This window comes from Sesamum indicum, linkage group LG9 (assembly GCF_026168435.1).
Source record: "Sesamum indicum cultivar Baizhima isolate 11 linkage group LG9, ASM2616843v1, whole genome shotgun sequence".
NCBI lineage: Eukaryota > Viridiplantae > Streptophyta > Magnoliopsida > Lamiales > Pedaliaceae > Sesamum > Sesamum indicum.
The window spans coordinates 2,341,036-2,356,403 of record NC_142665.1 but is presented as its reverse complement, the minus strand read 5'-3'; the positions used below and the strand labels follow the sequence as shown (position 1 = coordinate 2,356,403).

Here is a 15,368-nt window from a genome sequence, read left to right as displayed (position 1 = left end):
CATTAATTGTTGCTATAGTGATTAATTATATGTACTATTTTTTTAAAATAAAGACGATCAACTATTATTAATTAAAATCATTATGATATAATATTAATATATAATAAAAAATATTACATTAATTATACTCTAATCAATAATATCAATTAAATTTAATTTAACCAATATCTATTATATAATAGAGACAACACTTATTATTTAGTATGCAATAAAAATAATATTTTAGGTAGGTATATAATGAAGTTGGAACTAAAAACCCTATTTATTAAAGTTGAGGGGCCTTAAATTCAGTAATTGTGGTGGCCTCAATGACTTGTTTAAGTGAACATTTGGAATATGGGGGGGAAGCAAATGCGGTGGCACCTACTCATTATAGAATACACTACCAATACCAAACACCTAAATTTCATATTCCCAATCCAAACAAATTGTATATTCTCTTGCACATCAATTTTCGTCCTAAATTTTCTCTCCGTACATCTCTCTCTTTCTCTCTCCCTCTTCCTCCGCCCTTCTGTCTCTCAAATCAGCTGAATTTTCGTCAGAGCAAACGGTAATAGAACCTCAGCTTTTCGGAAATCCCAATTTTTTGGTTCTTGTTGTGAACATCAGTTTGTTCGTTTTTTTCGCTATTTTGATGGGTCAATGAGAATCAGATCCTCTTTTGATTTCTGAACTAGGGCTTTTGGGTTCCCGGTGTTTTCCGCATCGCGAGGCAGGTAAAGAAAAATGTAAAACGTTTTTTCTTTTTCGTTTTTGGTTTATGTCGACTGGCTTCGTAATATTTATTTATGTCATTTCTTGTGATGTCATTTCTGGGTGTTCTGGATGCAATTTTTGTGCACCTTCTTGAATTGGCCCTTATTCAAATAATCTGCTAACGTGTGGCGAGTTTTTGTTTTTCCTTCGTTTGAATAATTATACTTATATCATTTTTGCTGTTTGTTTCTTGATATCTTGTAGGGCAAAAGGGCGAGGCGCAGGAGATTGAGGATGGGCCTGCGCTGATTTCGTTTCTTATATGTAACCCTATAAAAATAATAATAACTGAAGGCTTGGCGATGTTGGCTTTGAATCGCAGTGGGATCAGTTTCGTCAACTGTTTCTTTCATTTCGCTGAATGGCATCCTCTGGAATAGCGAAGCTGATCGGTCGTCTGAAGCGCGCTTCAGAATTCCCTTCAGGCATAAAAAGTTATCATTCAGACGTAAAAAAAGGTTATCATTTATGTACTTCAGTCATGAAATTTTGAGATAAAAACATGTCATTGTATGTTCATTATAAAAAAAGGTGAGTTTGGGGAATTTGAATTGGGAATTGATATTTGTGCTTAAGCGATGTCAAATTTATTGATTGAGTTCGATTTCCAATTCTAAGGTTACAATTTGATGCGATTTATGTGTTTTTATGGTTACTGAATCATCAGGGTCAATTCAGATAAAGAAAAAAAAATATCATAAGGTTCATCTCGATATATGGTTCTCATGCCTTTTCTTTCTCCCCTCTCCTTTTTTGGGTTTCTTCAGGTTCACTATCAAGCTTGTTAACTACTTGTATATTGCAAATTATTGGGCGAGAGTTTTGGTATTCTGAAGTTTTATGAGGAAGAATCTGATTGAAGAAGTGGGAGAAATGGGCTGCTGTGGTTGTTTTGGTTTCTCATTTGCGAGGAAGCCCAGGAAGGCAATGAGGTCAAGGGGGATGGGTAATCATGCTGCGGAGGAGTTTTTGTTGGATCATGATCTGGAAGATGAGGATGATGGCCCTTTTAATGGTGATATGTCTGATACTGGGAATGGGGATGACTCTGATTCCCGAAGCCCAAAAAACCGATCCGAGGAGATTTTCATGTACCGGATGCAGCATGGATTGATATGCAGGGAGTTCCCTGTTAAGGAAACCCACAGTCTTCTACGCTCTGAGGTGAGTTCTGGACAAAATGCAGTTTACTTCTAACCCTGTGTTGTGGACTAGTCTGTGTGAATGTGCAAATTTGAACTCAACAAAAGACCTTTTTGGTGGTTTTACCCAGCTAGAAAGTTTCATGACTCAACAAACAATATACCGCCCTTCCCCCCAGGAAAAGCCAAAAAAAAAAAGAAAAAAGACATACGAACTTAAAAATGGAAGATTAAGGATGTACACTTTATTCTGTAACAGAAATTGCATTATACATTAGTTTTCTTGTCCTTAATAGTGTGTGTTTCTCATGCTTAATGGTGTTGCTTATCTGTAATGGATATTACAAACTTTAACTACTTAAAGGATAACTTTGAGTGCTGTGGGTTAAAAGAATCTGGGTGCATGAGCGGTAGCTGAAGCTTAAGGAATATATTTATGTTGGTAGAATCGTAGAGAGAGGTTGGTCATGTGAAATTTATATTTACTGAAGGGATCTCCTATAATGAAAGGAGTACTATTGCATTCCGTACTTATTAGTTATTATCAATTGTTCCAGGATGTAAATGGAAACAAAACTATTAATGAATATGTCCGTGAACGGAAGATTGGTGCTGGCAGCTATGGTAAAGTGGTGAGCATATTGCTGTAAATTTTATGTCTTTTGGATTTGTTTTATGGAATTTAACATTTAATCTTGTGTCCTTGGGAATGTTTAGGTTCTCTACCGAAGCCGCATAGATGGAAAACATTATGCGATAAAGGTAATAACTAACGTATAGCTGCATGCTTTCTCAAGTATAAGGTGTTTACATCTGCAATTAAAATCTCGTATGGTACATTTCCTTTCTATAATTCTTCGGCAGAAATTATATTAATGGGGATCTGGCTCAAAACAACTGTTCACAAAAGAAGAATTGAGAAGCAGCCGTATGATCTCAATGTTGATTTCTCAAATATTTCATTTGCATTAGCTACAGCAAGAACACTTCTACTCTGGCAGTTTTAAGAAATAGGGATTATAGCTTAGGGTGACATTAGGGTACAATTCCACAGTGGCGATTATAACTTGTATCATGCAAGGCAGAGCGAGGCTTCTTCCAATTAAACTCTATTAGTCTTGATTAAGACATAAATATAATAAAAAACTTCTAGCAGAATGAAAAGCTTGTTATGAAATGATGACATCACATGATAACCAGTTGTACTCAATTTTTGGAAACAGGCCTTTCACAAATCTCATTTGTTGAAGCTACGGGTCGCACCTTCCGAAACTGCAATGACGGATGTTTTGCGTGAGGTATTTGATGCTTTCTTCATGTGTGTTTAAGGGTGATAACCAGGTTCTTGGTTTGTACCATGAGACTTCTGTGCTTGTTTCTTCTTTTTTCTTCTCCATACTTCTCATCTAGCATACTTTATTGGCTTTGACTTGCAGAATATCCTCCATGTGTATGTGGTGGTATTTTCTTGTAAGAAACCGCCAACTAACACTATCAATAATTTCTACTCTTGTGCTTTCCGCAACTATTGTTTGCATAATAATATGTTCGATGCCTATGTTCTTTCAATATCGTCAGTTAATAACATAAATATAAGTCAATTAATCATGCAGTGTCATAATTGCATCAGTCCATTTAAACCTTTGTTGATCATCCTGTTTATTTTTTCTGGTGGTCTATGATTTGTTTCATAAGCCAACCGTTTCTTCTGACTTGTATGTTTTTAATGTTATCAGGTTTTAATTATGAAAGTATTGAGCCATCCTAATATAGTCAATTTGGTTGAGGTTATTGATGACCCAACAACAGATCACTTCTATATGGGTATGATATGCTATTCTCTTCTTTTATCCCTTCCCCCCGCCAAGATTAGCTGTTTTGGGTTGACTTCAAGGCTACCTTGGTTCAGTTCTTGAATATGTGGAAGGCAAATGGGTTTGTGAAGGGGCTGGTCCTCCAGGTGGTCTGGGAGAAAATACAGCACGGAAGTATTTACGCGATGCGGTTTCTGGTTTGATGTATCTTCATGCTCATGTATGATTCTAAGACTACTTTTTGCAATTTCATGTATCAGTTGATATCACTTCGAACCTATGTTGCTCATCTTCCCAATTCTTTAATACCGTATCATGTATTTTATGCTCATGTGTTTTGAGATGTATCTTACAAAAATGTTTCCAACTTATCACATATCTTCTTCACCTGAGAGTTGCATGCTTCAGGGGTTGTTATTTAGCACAAAGTCTTAAGGGCCTGATATTTCAGATCTTGTTCTGTTCAACTTGTTGGCTGGCTTTCTCGATTATTTTGGGTATCCTAAGACATCAAATTTCATAAGCAGAAAGAAATTATTATCCTTTTCTTTTATCAATCTTCAGCCTGTAGTGGCTGTGCAACTGCAGATGAGTCGTATTAAAGACTAAGTTGATTTCACTTTTACAGATCTATATGTTATCTGAAAAAAGTCCATCACTACTAATATGTGAGCTTGATTGTAAAAACGTAGAAACGTAAAAATCTGGCTGGATTCTTTACCAAAAGTCTTGTATTCTACTTTCTATTGTTCTTGATTACGTACTTTGCATCAACCTCAGTAGGTTACCTGAGCATGGAGCTATATCACACTGATAATTTAAACCGAGAGATTCATGTCCTATTCTATTGCTCAGTCTTAAGCAACCCACATAATAATTTTCCGATGCTTATTTTGCACCATCTTTACTTCCCCCGCATTTGGATGGTCCTTGCACTTTGTTAAAGATTTTATTTATTTAACCTATTAATTTATACTTCTGTAGATTTAAATTATTTTGTGGACGTTGCTGTACAGTATGGACCCCATGCCTCTAATTTCTTGATCAACTTAGCCCTTAATAAAGATGGAAATGTGGGATCATAATAACAGATTTAATTATATTTATGATATGCCGGTTATTCTTGAGTGGACCTGGCAAATACTTTTCTGATCGTGACTTTTGGTAGCTTAACCTGCAAGTGTCAAGCTTGCTCCTGCGTATGTTCTTAACTAACTTGTATGTTATTGCCTTCAACTGACAGAATGTTGTGCACGGAGATATCAAACCTGATAACTTGCTAGTTACCGGTTCTGGCACAGTAAAGATTGGTGATTTCAGTGTCAGCCAGATTTTTGAGGTCAGATATTTTTCTTGATAGACCTGCCATTGTCTTTAGATTTGTGTAAATGCATTTGTGCATTAGCTGGAGGATGGAGTAAAATTCCCCTGGATGATTGCATGCATAGCCAACGTTTTAAACTCTTGCCAGAACTAAATATTTGCTGCAAAGTAGGAAGCATTAGTATTAAGTAGTAAATTATATCTAACAATCAAATGATAATGAGTAAGTCTTTGTATAAGGTGTATTTCTCATGAACGAATTGGTGAATGAAAAGAGACTGTAAATGTCGACCACAAACTTCTGCAAAGATTTCGCACTTGAACTGTGTCGACTGTAATCATATTTGTCCCAATCTGCTTTCATTTGTGCGAAAAGTTCTTGGCCTTTAGAATCAGTCAGGACAAAGGCTGAGGACAATTTACTTGAGCGATGCTTCTGTATAATATCTTTCACACTTCAGCCTTAGTTTGTCCATGGGTGTCACTTCTGTTGTGATTTCCTGTTATCATTTGTTGAAGTAGTCGATGCTTGTCTTTCCTCTCAATCTGAAATATATAAATTTCCTCCATATGTCTATTTACCTCCCCTCATTTTATTATACTATTTAATGACTTAATCTAGTTAAAACACCATGTGAGGATAATAATGTTGGTCGATTTCATCAACATTGGCTTTTAAAGTGGATATCTTCATGGTCTAGACTGGATGTCAATAGTTTATTACCGGAAAATCCATATATAGATTAGTGTTCAAGATACAACTTGTAATTGCATAGTTTAGTGTAAGAACCTTGTAAATTGCATATTTAGTGAGTGTTTTTTTCATTGCCCCACTGTTATATCTTTGTTCACAGGAGTTAGTGCTAATAGTTCATCAATTTTGCTTGTAGGGTGATAATGATGAGCTTCGTCGTTCTCCTGGAACTCCTGTGTTTACAGCACCTGAGTGCTGTTTAGGTCGGTGTTTCCTCTTATCATGATAGCACATGGTCTTACCATCTGGAATATAAAAACTTAACCACAGCAATCCATTTTCGATATAGGTGTAACCTATCATGGGAAAGCTGCGGACACTTGGGCTCTTGGGGTTACTTTATATTGTTTTGTTCTTGGGAAGTACCCATTTTTGGGAGAGACCCTCCAGGATACCTATGACAAGGTGGATGATGCTTTTTCCTGAAAACAGTATCTCCATCTTTACGTGCCTATACATCAGCCTATGGGTCTGTTACCAGTTTCAATTGGATTGTTTTCTAATTATACATTTCCTTCCCACAGATCGTAAATAACCCTTTGTTGCTACCTGATGAGATGAACCCTCTCTTGAAGGACCTACTCGAGGGACTTCTTTGCAAAGGTCAGTCTTCGGCTCAGTTTCATTGTTTCATCATTTTCAGAGTGTCTTCTGTTCGCCCCACCTCCAATTTTTTGTAATGTGCAGATCCAAGACAAAGAATGACTCTGGAGAGTGTTGCGCAGCATGCTTGGGTCGTTGGAGAAGGGGGGCCAATCCCTCAGTATTTGTGTTGGTGCAAGCGGCAGAGAGGAGTGTCTGAAGGGAGTGGAACAGATATGCTCACTCAATAATAATAAAATATCAGTATTGTGCTGGCCAGGTCTTGTTTTTGTATAGCTGTTAGGCTCTAGGACGTCCTCTCTTCGATTCTAATGATTTTACATGGAAAAACTGAGATGTTATACAAGAGTATGCGTAGAATGCATTTGAGGATAAACTGGCGGGAACCTATAAGACTCGGTATTTAGATTGCAGAGAAGTAGGAGCGCCTATGCTTGATAGAACATATATGGGATGCTTTTGTTGTCGTAAATTTCAAATGCTTTTTCCTTTGTAACGGGATTTCTCGATGATGTTAAAGAGTGTTTTTTTTTTCCCCTCCTATAGACCACTTGCGTTTTGATCTCCGCAACTAGATTATTATCGAATTATGTTGCATTCATCTTACTTTTCTCTATCCATCAAAAGCCCGGAGCTCACAAGAGTTAAAGAAATAATTATTTGCAGGTTGGATCAGGTTTAGTCAAAATTCAAGTTAATTACATGATAATTATATTATATTTATTATATGATTGGTTTGCATTTTTTAAAACATAGTCAACCACGTGTTATTACATCTATAATATGATTGATTTCTTACTATAGTATTTAATATAGACAAGAATTTCTCTATCTGCAGGTAGTGGACCTACCGGGGAGACTCCGGTGTGAAGATCATTAGGAGCTTCTATTTTGTGTAAACCCCAATGCATGGTTGAACTTATAATTGAATTTAAGCGACAGTTCTCTCCCATATGTCTCCAATGGGCGAGTGAAAGAAATGCGCAGACAAATGACAGTAAATGATTGAGGCATGGTCCTATGATGGGTTTTGGTCGTATCCTTTTTTATGCGTTGTAGTTACGGTTGTTGGAGTTGAGTTATTTAAGGTGGCGCATCTATTTGTAGGAAGAACATGGTCTTGATGGATGGCGTGTTAGAAAGTTGCAAGCCTGTGAACCCAATTTAATGCTTCCAACTTGGGAGCATCTCATGCTTGTAAGACTTCACATGGAGCCACCGCTTAATTGCAGCGTTGAGGATTTTATTTACGACCTTCAGATTACGTGGGTGGCTGCACAAAATTTTAGGAAATTAGTATCATGTCAGTGTTGGAAAATTTTTATCCAAATTATATTCGATTGTATCGAGTCAATCACATAAAAATATAATACATTATTATGTGTTTAGTCATTGTCTAAACAATCATCAATTATATGTGAGTGTATTACACTTATGATGCGATTGATTCAGGTTTGATTAGACTGGTTTAAAAATTTTCTTGTTGTGGTTTGTGATTTAATTATTTGTCATATGATCACTTCAGGGGTGGACCTGATTTGACCTACAATTTTTCTTATTATAGTTATGATCATAGATACTTGTCATTTAATTAGTTTAGGTCTTATCAGATCGATTTGACCTATAATTTTTTTTATGGTTGTGATTTGTGTTTCATGGTGTGATGTATGGAAGTACAGTTTTATAGTATCTTTTTTTCATTTTTTTCTTTAATTTTTTTTTTGTGTTCACTTTAATTTGAAAATACTAATATATTTAATCACATTTGATATATATTATATAAAATATCTATATTATCTAAAATTTTTAAGAGTAAATTATATGGACATCTTTTAAGGTTAGGCAAAGAATACACAAATATTTTCTGTCTGTTGTAAAATTACTGTTACACTTCTTGAAGGATGTTAATCTAATATTTTTCTAGGCATTTGTGTAATTGTTGCTTTTAAGTAGGAGTGTAGTTGTAATTACAATTATAACTCAGAAGAATATATTAGTATCTATTTTGCTTGTGTTTAGAAAAAAAAAATCAAAAAATGCTTGTGTATTTAAATTTAATTTTAGAGAGTGTCAATATAATTTACTCAATTTCTTTAGCAAGGGTCAAGAGTGAATAGCCACTTAATGTCACTTATATGAGGTTGTATGTGAATTTCAAAAGTTAGAAATTTCAAGATTTCAATAACATACTGATCGCATGTATTTGAATAATTATATTGTAACAAAAAACAATTAAATTATAAGGAATTTCAAATAAACGAATACCCACTTTGAAACATTCCCATATCTAACTAATATTTATTCACTGAAAAAAAAAATCCCATTGGTGGATAAATTTTTGGATCAATTTATTGCACAAAAATCTGAACTCAAACTCCAGCTCTTGCCCCAATCTTCTTCAATCCTCCTTTTATTCTGATGTCCAATAACTGTTGATTATGACATACTAATAATAAAAGTAAGTATAAAAGGATTCATTTTATTATAATTGATTTTAGAAATTGTATTATAATTTTTTTTTTGGAGGTTAGACAGTTAAAATCTCTTATAAGTATCGAATTGTCCACCAAGTTGATGGAAATTGCAAATAGAACAAGGGTTTTTGCTTTTTGTTCAGACTGGGCTCGACCGGACAACTTGATGCAGCACCCGATAATTTTGAACTCATTTGATTACAAACTGTTAAAAAATTAATTTTTTATATCCTCACACGTATTGAATCTAATAAATATTGAGGAGGACTATATAAAATAAGTATGCATTTATCGTTCTAAGTTTAAATACCTCTTCAAGCCTAATAATTTGTATTGCAGATCAATCCATCATCTAAATCGAGGATAAAAAGTAGACCCCACTTTAAATAACAACTCAATTTATAAGGTCATTAATTATCTTAATCGAATAATTATTTTTATTGATAAATATTTGAAAATTGGAATTTTGGGGGGGGGGGGTGTGGAAAATTTGGAAGAAGTAAATTTGGACAGGAGCGAAAAAGAAAGGCACGCGTCAAGAAAAGTGAAAACCGAAAAAGTTGACCGGTAAAATCAGAAATAGTTATAATTAAGGTGCCAACATTGCAAATAAGACTCCCTTTTTAGTTTTAGAAACTTCACATCACTCTTGTTTCTCTCTCTACTCTGGCACTTCTCTCTCTACCCCCACGGTCCCCGGCGGCGATGCTTGCCGGCGCTGAATCTTCTTATCCACGTGATATACGAATAACACCCTAGTCTTTCTTGGCCAACGGAAGAGTTTTCCGGCGACTCTGACGTCTATCCGGCCGGAATGACGCCGCTTTATCGGGAAAGATCAGATTAGCTCCCCTGAAGCGCGGTTTGGATCCAAATCGATGGCTCTCTTTTTAGAATAATTTTGTGCTTCCATCTGTAAAAGTTAATTGATTGCATGTTCTGGTTGTTTTGCTTTATTTCTTCACGAAAACAGAATTATAAGCTGGATATACAGATTAATTCTGAGAGTTTAGCTGGAAGTTTGAATCTTTTATTGGAATTGATGCTTTTCTTCGTGGGTATAAATTGGGTGTAATCGATGAATTGGAGGGCTTAAATAAAGGTTGTTCTGATTCTGTGGGGAGAAGATATTTTATATGGAAAAGTGATTTTTGAGTTGATAGCTTGATGGGTATGATTGACAGATGAGAAACCTGTTGTCTAGAGATGGAAAAAAGTACTCTGTATTGGGAAGTGATTGGGGGAACTGGAGCTTAAGTTCAAACAATACATAGAAAGACTATCAGAACTTTTTCTATAAGCGGGTTTTGAAGTTTTGGGTTCGATTTATTTTTTACGCTGTTTGGGGTTGCAGGGTATGAGAAGGGACAGAATGAATTCTGAAGCCCAGAAGTCAAAAAAGTTCATGTTTTCTTCTTTTAATTGTAATACAATGAATCTTTCTCGTTCATTTGGAGAAGAAACTGATATGGGATCGAAAGGAGAAGATGATGATGGTCGTCTTTTCGGATCAAGTGATTCTTTTCTCCCTGGTTTGCATGATGATGTTGCATTGACGTGTCTTGCTCGGGCTAGTAGGTCGGATTATGCTTCTTTGTCGTGCTTAAATGTCAGATTTAATATGCTTATTAAAAGTGGGTATTTGTATGAGTTGAGAAGGCAGTTGGGGATTTTGGAACATTGGGTGTATATGGTTTGTGATCCTAGGGGATGGGAGGCATTCGATCCCTTCAGGAATAAATGGATGAGATTGCCAAAGATTCCTTGTGACGAATGTTTCAATTACGCAGATAAAGAGTCACTAGCGGTGGGGAGCGAGTTGCTAGTTTTTGGACGTGAGTTGTTAGATTTCGCCATTTGGAAGTTTAGCTTGACTTTTCGTGATTGGATCAAGTGTGAAGGGATGAATCGTCCTCGATGTCTTTTCGCTTCAGCAAGTCTTGGTCCAATTGCTATTGTCGCAGGGGGAAGCGACAAGAATGGGAACGTTTTGAAGTCTGCAGAGCTATATGACTCTTTAACTGGTAAATGGGAAATGCTACCAAGCATGTATTCACCTCGTAGATTGTGTTCTGGTTTTTTCATGGATGGAAAATTTTATGTGATAGGTGGGATGACTAGTCCCACTGATTCATTGACTTGCGCGGAGGAGTTTGATCTTAAGACAAGAAAGTGGAGGAAAATCGAGGGTATGTATCCTAATGTCAACCGAGCTGCACAAGCACCTCCTCTTGTTGCAGTTGTTGATAACCAACTTTATGCTGTTGAATATCTAACAAACATGGTGAAGAAGTATAACAAGGAAAGGAACACGTGGGATGAATTGGGGCGACTTCCAGTTAGGGCTGATTCCTCAAATGGTTGGGGTCTTGCTTTCAAGTCTTGTGGAGATGCTCTTCTTGTTGTGGGTGGGCAACGGGGCCCTGAAGGTGAAGCTATCGTCTTAAATTCTTGGCACCCCAAATCAGGGGTCAAGAATGGCACTTTGGACTGGCAGGTCCTCGGAGTGAAGGAGCATGCTGGTGTCTTTGTCTACAATTGTGCTGTTATGGGTTGCTGAGAAGTTCTCCATGGAGAAAAAACAGGTTTCTGGACCCCTGGTTTCTTCGTTTTAGGTTGTTTCTGATCCTTTTATTGACCAAATTTGTTATTGTTTGAATTATCCTCTTTCAATTGTTGCATAAAGTTTCTCTTTGGGTTTTATAAGATTCCGCATCTTTATTCGCTTTCCGAACTCTTTTTTAGGCTCGTCCATTTTCTTAGATTGTTGTGTTTGTGGTTCCCAATTGACTGCATGATACGGAAAACATATCAGGCCTTGTATGTATTCCTGTTCTGATGCTTTGTAAAGGAAAAAGAAGAGGTAGGCTTTTCTTTCATACTGTTCAATCTCCATTAGTAACTATTTATTATTCATATCCCCGCTGCCTTTAAATCCAGTTCATAATTGTGTTCAGACTGAAAGCTGGGAGAAATCTCGAACATTAAGTATTTGTTGAAATATCGATAATGTGTGTTATCTGTTATCTACTGAACAGCAGTGCAGTCCCTAGTCTTGTATTCAGCTTCTTGTACACAAGGCTTTGTTGTAAATTACGCGAAAGTGGATATAAGATGAACTATTAATTAGAGGATCCAAAGTAGAGGAACCATGGAGGAGCCTATAATTGTGTTTAAACAATTTGTAGTAACCGTCTTCCTTGTGATAATCATAATGCGACTTTGGTCAATGCATCATTACTATATGCAAAAGAGTGCAACTGCAAGATAAGCCTTGCCGCCTCTCTTGAATATGCTTGCCCTCCTACTGACCTCTACCTTCCCCGGGCAGCCAAGATTTACACGTAGTTCATAGAACAAGTAATTTGTTATAAAACCAAATGATTTCTTTATACCTGAACTAGTGTACTCTGTTTCTTGACCACTTCCCTCTTTGGTGTTATATTTCAGACTCTGTTCTTTGTTCTTCAAAAACATTGTACTCTTGGATTTTAATATCACAGCCTTCTTTTCCTTTGACTTTGTACTGTACATTCATGAAATCCACACAAGATTGCCGCTGTGGTGGTGCTGGGGGTGGGGCGGCGTTGATCGTGTGTATAGTCTATGTATTGCTGAATTCATGTTGTGCACGGACTACATAGATGCCTGAATGGTTGACACATACCTCTTGTTATTAGAAAATTGAATATGCGCGACCTTTGAACACCCAGAGCACTTAGCATTGTATCACCAGGTGCGCGTGCGCTCGCGCACACACACACTCACATATATATATATATATATATGTGTTTATATATTACGTTCGTTAGATTCAAATTTCAAAGTCATGAATGTTGAACACTTACCAATCCACTCACACCCTAAATAAAAAACTGAGCCATAAGAAAGTTGGGAGTAATGAGCAGAATAGCTACCGTTGGTTTTTCTTTAACTTGGAGTCCCAAGTCATGTGAGGATTCTTTCTGTAATTTCAAGTGGCTGAAATTACTATGCCCAATGAACTGTTTTAAGATGAAGAAAATGGACATTTGTTGAAAGCTCAATGTTTGAATTGAATGATTACATTTACAGATAGAGAGCCATCCTTCCTACAAGTGGAGTCGTCACATATTAGTCCAATAACCATTTCCACATCCAAATTTATTACGTCTTTCTTTCATTGCCTCAATTGCTTTACGCTTTAATTTTCAACACACTCTCTGCTCTAACTGAGAACAATTTGACGAGAAGCTCAAGAAACGGAAATGCTAATGCCAATTACTATTTCAGCAGTCACATATCTAATTTACTCTGAGTATAATTAATTTTTAACCTTGAATATCAAAGTTTTTAGTTTTTGTAAAACGCTGGTTATTGAGTATAATTAAGCCCCAACGTAATTATAACACCGAATATCAAAACACATGCATGATCACTAATCACTGACGTAATCATCTATGAAGCAGCAAAAGTTTCCCAATACACAAAGCTTGATTGTCACCATAGCATACCTTCCATCCACAGCACCAGCAGATGAAATTACAATCCATACGACATTGTCATAATATTAAATTCAACATAGTTCAGAGAGGAGAATGGTAAGATCAAATTCTCAATCCACCACCTCAAACTCATTTTATTCTCCAACAGAACACAAAGCAAACACTAAAACAAGCAACTTCACTAGATTCAACACTCATTCACCTGGCCACCACTGGTGGACGTAAACGCCGCTCTTCCTCAGACTTGTGAAAAGGTTCTTGCAATCTCCACACATGCTCGTTGCACAGTCTGCAGCATCCGGACAATGGAGGAAGAGCTCGTCCACACGGCATATGGCTCCAGTTTCGAATAGCTCGACGAGAATGTTCAACTCCGCCGACTTTGCGTTCATCATAAGGACAGAAAAGTCTCCGTCTGATACGGTTTCCTTGAACCAGCGAATGAAGTCAAATCCATCTTCATCCATCGGAGCGCTCAAGAATTCATCGGAGGTAATGTCAGGGCTAAAAGTATCTCCGGATAGGGCCGGATGGTAGACAAAGTTGATTCCGGGATCCGTCACGTAAGATGAGAGGACCGAGGTTTTATGATCGATAATGAACACATTGAATGCTGCATGGTGGTTGGCACAATAAGGCTTTGATAATTTTGCAACACTCGTCTTTGCGTACTCCCCTGCGCCAACGTTGATATAGACCAATTTGTTTCTTGAGGAAATGTTCATGAAGTTGGGGAGGTAAGAGAGTTCTGGCTCGGATCGGCTCAACGTCATCTTATCCGTGAGAGGTTCGATATACTTCATGAACGGCTTGTTATTCGCAATAGAAGGACAACTAGCTGGAAGTTGGAAATGCTCAAACGAGGCAAAACTTTCGAGTCTCTTCTTGAATATCACAAGCATGAAAGGTCCAACACCACATACATGAACAACGTCGGAGCTCTTCAAAAACGAAGCAATGGGGGCAGCTGATCGTACCAAGCCACCAGAGTAAACCTGCCGGGCTCCAACAAGCATAGCACCTGTCCCACCAGGACGCAGAACACGCTCAATCTCCAGCACAAGGAGGGCCGGAACTGAGACCCTATCAACATCTTCCGAGAACACAAAATCGAAATGGTTATCATCAAAGTTGAGCTCATACACAAATCTCCTCCTGAGAAGGGAGAAAAAGGGGTGCCTGTCGACACCAAAGGCATTGAAAAACCCCAAATGCCGCAATGCCAATACAGCAGAGGCAGATCTCTCCCCAACACACAATGCTCTTGCATTTGATTGCAACAAGTTCTTCTCCATCATCTCCTTGAGAACAGTCCTAGTCAAGTTCTCACTTACATTGCAAGGCACCGTAGAAGCCCCAAAAAGAGGTAGTGCAAAAGTTGAGGCAGAATTCAAGAAACCAGTGAGATTCAACTCCAGGTTGGAGTCCAAATTAAGTGGACATTTATCAACATTCATCGCTATCGGCCCGATCACCCGAACCTCACGGGCCATTTGCATCAAAGACACCACAATTACAGCAATTACAAGCATAAAAGCTCTCAGCACCACACGCCTAATCGAGGGCCCGCGAAGCAGATGCCATTTCAAGAACTTAAAGTCCATTTTTTTTTTTCAGCTCAAATTTCAGCTTAATTTCAAGCAGTTCAAAGTAACAGATCTATAACAGAGCAGTACTTTTAGCTCAACAGCTAATGGTCAGATTGTCAATAGATTCGAGAGAAAAGCCAAAGAAACTAACTAAAACACACAGTTTAGCGAGTGCAAAACCTGGAGGAGGTGTGATTTCCACCCACCAGTAATCCCATTGACGTTTGCAATCCAAGCCAAACCCTCCTCGGAACCCTCCTCCCCATCGGCTCAAACCACTCTCCACCCATCTCGAATTCTCTCAGCTCATCACAAAAGATTTGAGTTTGAGCCCAGAATCACATGATTTCAAGAAAAGCCAAACGAATTCTGAACTGGGCTGGAGAACAATGCGACAATGGAGATGAAGAGATTAAACGTTTTCGG

General features: G+C 37.5%; 3 protein-coding genes across 4 annotated transcripts; 2 read left to right on the top strand and 1 right to left on the bottom strand.

Annotated features, from left to right (window-relative positions):
* Window positions 1–347: 347 nt before the first annotated feature.
* GRIK2 (geminivirus rep interacting kinase 2) lies at window positions 348–6,940 on the top strand. 2 transcript variants are annotated; one of them, XM_011091011.3, is made up of 14 exons: window positions 348–553; window positions 681–719; window positions 964–1,217; window positions 1,527–1,923; window positions 2,459–2,533; window positions 2,619–2,663; window positions 3,125–3,199; window positions 3,638–3,725; window positions 3,811–3,935; window positions 4,959–5,054; window positions 5,929–5,995; window positions 6,082–6,197; window positions 6,317–6,395; window positions 6,480–6,940. In XM_011091011.3, exons 4-14 carry the CDS (start codon window positions 1,600–1,602, stop codon window positions 6,623–6,625), a joined length of 1,236 nt encoding a protein of 411 aa, XP_011089313.1. In that variant the 5' UTR covers window positions 348–553; window positions 681–719; window positions 964–1,217; window positions 1,527–1,599; the 3' UTR covers window positions 6,626–6,940. The 2 variants fall into 2 exon arrangements, with proteins under 2 accessions (XP_011089313.1, XP_088741285.1); XM_088885159.1 differs by having other exon boundaries at window positions 348–731.
* Window positions 6,941–9,478: 2,538 nt separating this feature from the next.
* On the top strand, window positions 9,479–11,748 carry LOC105170306 (Galactose oxidase/kelch repeat superfamily protein). The gene has a single exon (XM_011091007.3). It carries the CDS (start codon window positions 10,227–10,229, stop codon window positions 11,427–11,429), a length of 1,203 nt encoding a protein of 400 aa, XP_011089309.1. The 5' UTR covers window positions 9,479–10,226; the 3' UTR covers window positions 11,430–11,748.
* A 1,532-nt stretch (window positions 11,749–13,280) lies between these two features.
* Window positions 13,281–15,105, bottom strand: LOC105170823 (uncharacterized). The gene has a single exon (XM_020696778.2). The coding sequence runs from the start codon at window positions 14,955–14,957 to the stop codon at window positions 13,548–13,550; it is 1,410 nt and encodes a 469-aa protein (XP_020552437.2). The 5' UTR covers window positions 14,958–15,105; the 3' UTR covers window positions 13,281–13,547.
* Window positions 15,106–15,368: the final 263 nt, after the last annotated feature.